Source organism: Chaetura pelagica, unplaced genomic scaffold (genome assembly GCF_000747805.2).
Source record: "Chaetura pelagica isolate M959 unplaced genomic scaffold, ChaPel_1.0 scaffold436, whole genome shotgun sequence".
Lineage (NCBI taxonomy): Eukaryota > Metazoa > Chordata > Aves > Apodiformes > Apodidae > Chaetura > Chaetura pelagica.
Genome location: NW_009953651.1, coordinates 3157622 through 3160066, shown reverse-complemented (window position 1 = coordinate 3160066; position 2445 = coordinate 3157622). Strand labels below are relative to the sequence as shown.

At 62.5% G+C, this 2445-nt stretch overlaps 1 protein-coding gene across 1 annotated transcript in view; it reads right to left on the bottom strand.

Annotated features, from left to right (window-relative positions):
* LOXL4 (lysyl oxidase-like 4) overlaps window positions 1-2145 on the bottom strand; it is an 8609-nt gene extending 6464 nt beyond the window's left edge. Inside the window, exons 1-5 of the mRNA XM_010000059.1 lie at window positions 1866-2145; window positions 1502-1680; window positions 1173-1384; window positions 569-607; window positions 229-445 (exon numbers count right to left, since the gene is read on the bottom strand). Coding sequence (XP_009998361.1) covers window positions 229-445; window positions 569-607; window positions 1173-1384; window positions 1502-1680; window positions 1866-2145 — 927 coding nt within the window. The remainder of the gene's footprint in view (window positions 1-228; window positions 446-568; window positions 608-1172; window positions 1385-1501; window positions 1681-1865) is intronic.
* Window positions 2146-2445: the final 300 nt, after the last annotated feature.

Here is a 2445-nt window from a genome sequence, read left to right as displayed (position 1 = left end):
GTCCCCCACTGCCCGTGGTGCAGCACCTCTACCCGGCCCTCACCGGCGTGGGTGCCAGCTCGCAGCCGTACTGGGAGGATCTGGGCATGGGGAACAGATGGTCAGTGGTCATAGGCACAGCCACCTGCCTGCACCACAGGCATGGGTGCAAATGGGATGGCTGGGTGCTGTCTGGCTCCAAGAGCCTTCATCAGTAGGATGAGGGTGTGGGACCATGCTGGGGCTCACCTTTCCTGAGGAGGTCTTGCTCTTGCCTTTGCTTGTGCCCTTCTGGAAGGCAGGGCTGGGGAGGCAGCTGACAATGGCGTGCATGCCACGGGGACAGGCATGCTGGTGGGGGGCTGGTGGGGCCACCTGTGTGGGGCAGCGGGACAAGTGGGGCTCCGTGCCCCGGCACTGCACCCTGTGGATCCAGAAGCTGTTCTTCTGGCTGAGGGTCTTCAGGCTGCCGAGGGAGAGAAGCAGAGGCTGGCATCAGCCTGGGTGCTGGATACTCTTCTACTTCAACACAGGCATTGGGTGCCCACTTAGAGTGCCCCTGCCTGCCCTGCCGAGGGCTGAGCCCTACCTGGAGTTTGAGTCCTTCAGCTTCATGTTCCAGAGTTTCCTAGAGTATAAGGAGACAGGAAGTCAAGGGGGTTTGTTGTGCCAACCTTGCCTGACTCAGGACCCTCCACCCCCTCATTCCTGCCCTTCCCAGAACCCCCTGGCAGGAGCTGGAGGAGTGCTTCTACAACATGGCAGGGTGAGGACAGGCTCTCTCCCCACTGGCAATTACCGTGCCAAGCCTGGCTGTGCCGTGTGCCCTGGCGGGACTGTGCAACTCCTGGCACCCACAGGGGCTCATTACAGTCTGTATTTATAGCCCCAGTACAAGGCAGGGGTGGATGGGCTGAGGATCACTTGCTTCTCCTCTCCTTCCACCCACACTTCGCTTGCCATGACTGGTGGCTGTCCCCACAGACCGGGCTGCTGCTGAGCCCAACTCTGCATCTCATCAAGTCCCCAAGAAGGGGACCCAGGCATGGTCAGGTCATACCAGCACCCTGCACAGCCACCCACGTGTGCATCCCTTCCCTAATACCCCCGATCTCTTGCTCCCACTGCATGTCCATCCAGGCACCCTGTCCTGCATGCCTCACAGCTGCAAAGTGGCTTTCCCACATCCCTACCGGTAGAAGCTGGTGTTGATGTTCTTCTCCCGGGGAAAGCCCAGCATCCCACAGACCACACGGCTGTTGTTCCTGGTCCAGCCAGCATCACACACCTGCCTCCAGTGCCCATTGTGCTTCACCTCCACAGCACCCTCCATCACCGGTACGCTCAGCTTGGCCCGTGCCAGGATGGGCTTGAGCCTCACCTCCTCCAGGCTCAGCCCCAGCACCTGCTGTGGTGGACACAGGGGCCTTAGCATCAAGAAAAGGGTGTGCAGGATGGGGCCAAGGAGAAGGATCAAAGGGACCTGCCCCAGAGTACCCCAGCCATCCTGCTGGGCACTCACCTCTCCCAGGTGACCAGACGTGGTGGCCTGGGGGGATGCATTGGGCAGGCGCTGTCCTGAGCACACCACACCAGCATCTTCACCATGATGACAGTCACTGGTGCCCCACCCATTGTGGACACACTCCGCCAGGGAGCTCTCGCTGCCCCCACACTGCACATTATCCAGCCAGATGGGGCCTGAGGGGACATGCACAGGTTGGGGGTCATAGCTGGGGGGTCCCCATCTCCCTCCCCAGCACCATGGGCCCCATCCAGTGCCCCTCATGGGCTGCCAGCACCTCCAGCCCCTCAGCCAGGCTGTCCCAGCCAGCACTAAGCATGCTGCCCTCTCCAGGACCCCCTGCTCCCCATTCTTTCCTTACCTTCCCCTCGGCCGTAGGTCGCACTGTGGGTCCAGGTGACAGCTGCAGTGTATCCCAGCTGCCGACAGGCAACGGTGGCCACGTGGAAGTCGAAGCCATCATCACAGACAGTGCCCCAGCTCCCCTGGTACAGCACTTCCAGCCGGCCCTCCCCAGCTGGGCCCCGTGGCCCCACCAGTCGCAGCTGCAGCGGGGCTGGCTCCTGTTCACTGGGGACCACCCAGCACAGCAGCAGCACCAGTGGCACCAGGATGGAGCTCGCACCAGCTGACATTACCATGGTGGCTCTCGGGGTGGGATGCCTGGGGACAGCCCAACGCTGAGCCCTTGAGGGCCACAGTGGGGTGGGGGATACTGCTGCAGCCCCCCTGTGCCCCAAGAGCTTGGTGATGGTGGAGGGATGTCATGCCCCCTCAGCATAGTGGTGACATCCCCTTTCCTGTGCTGTGGCAGATGCAGGGGTTGGTCCCTGCCATGCACAGCTCTCAGCTTCCCCCACCCCAATGCTCAGCCCCTGCCCCACATCACCCTGCCCCTTGTTGGGGGGAACCCAGCCCTCGCACAGCTCCCCCCAGGCACC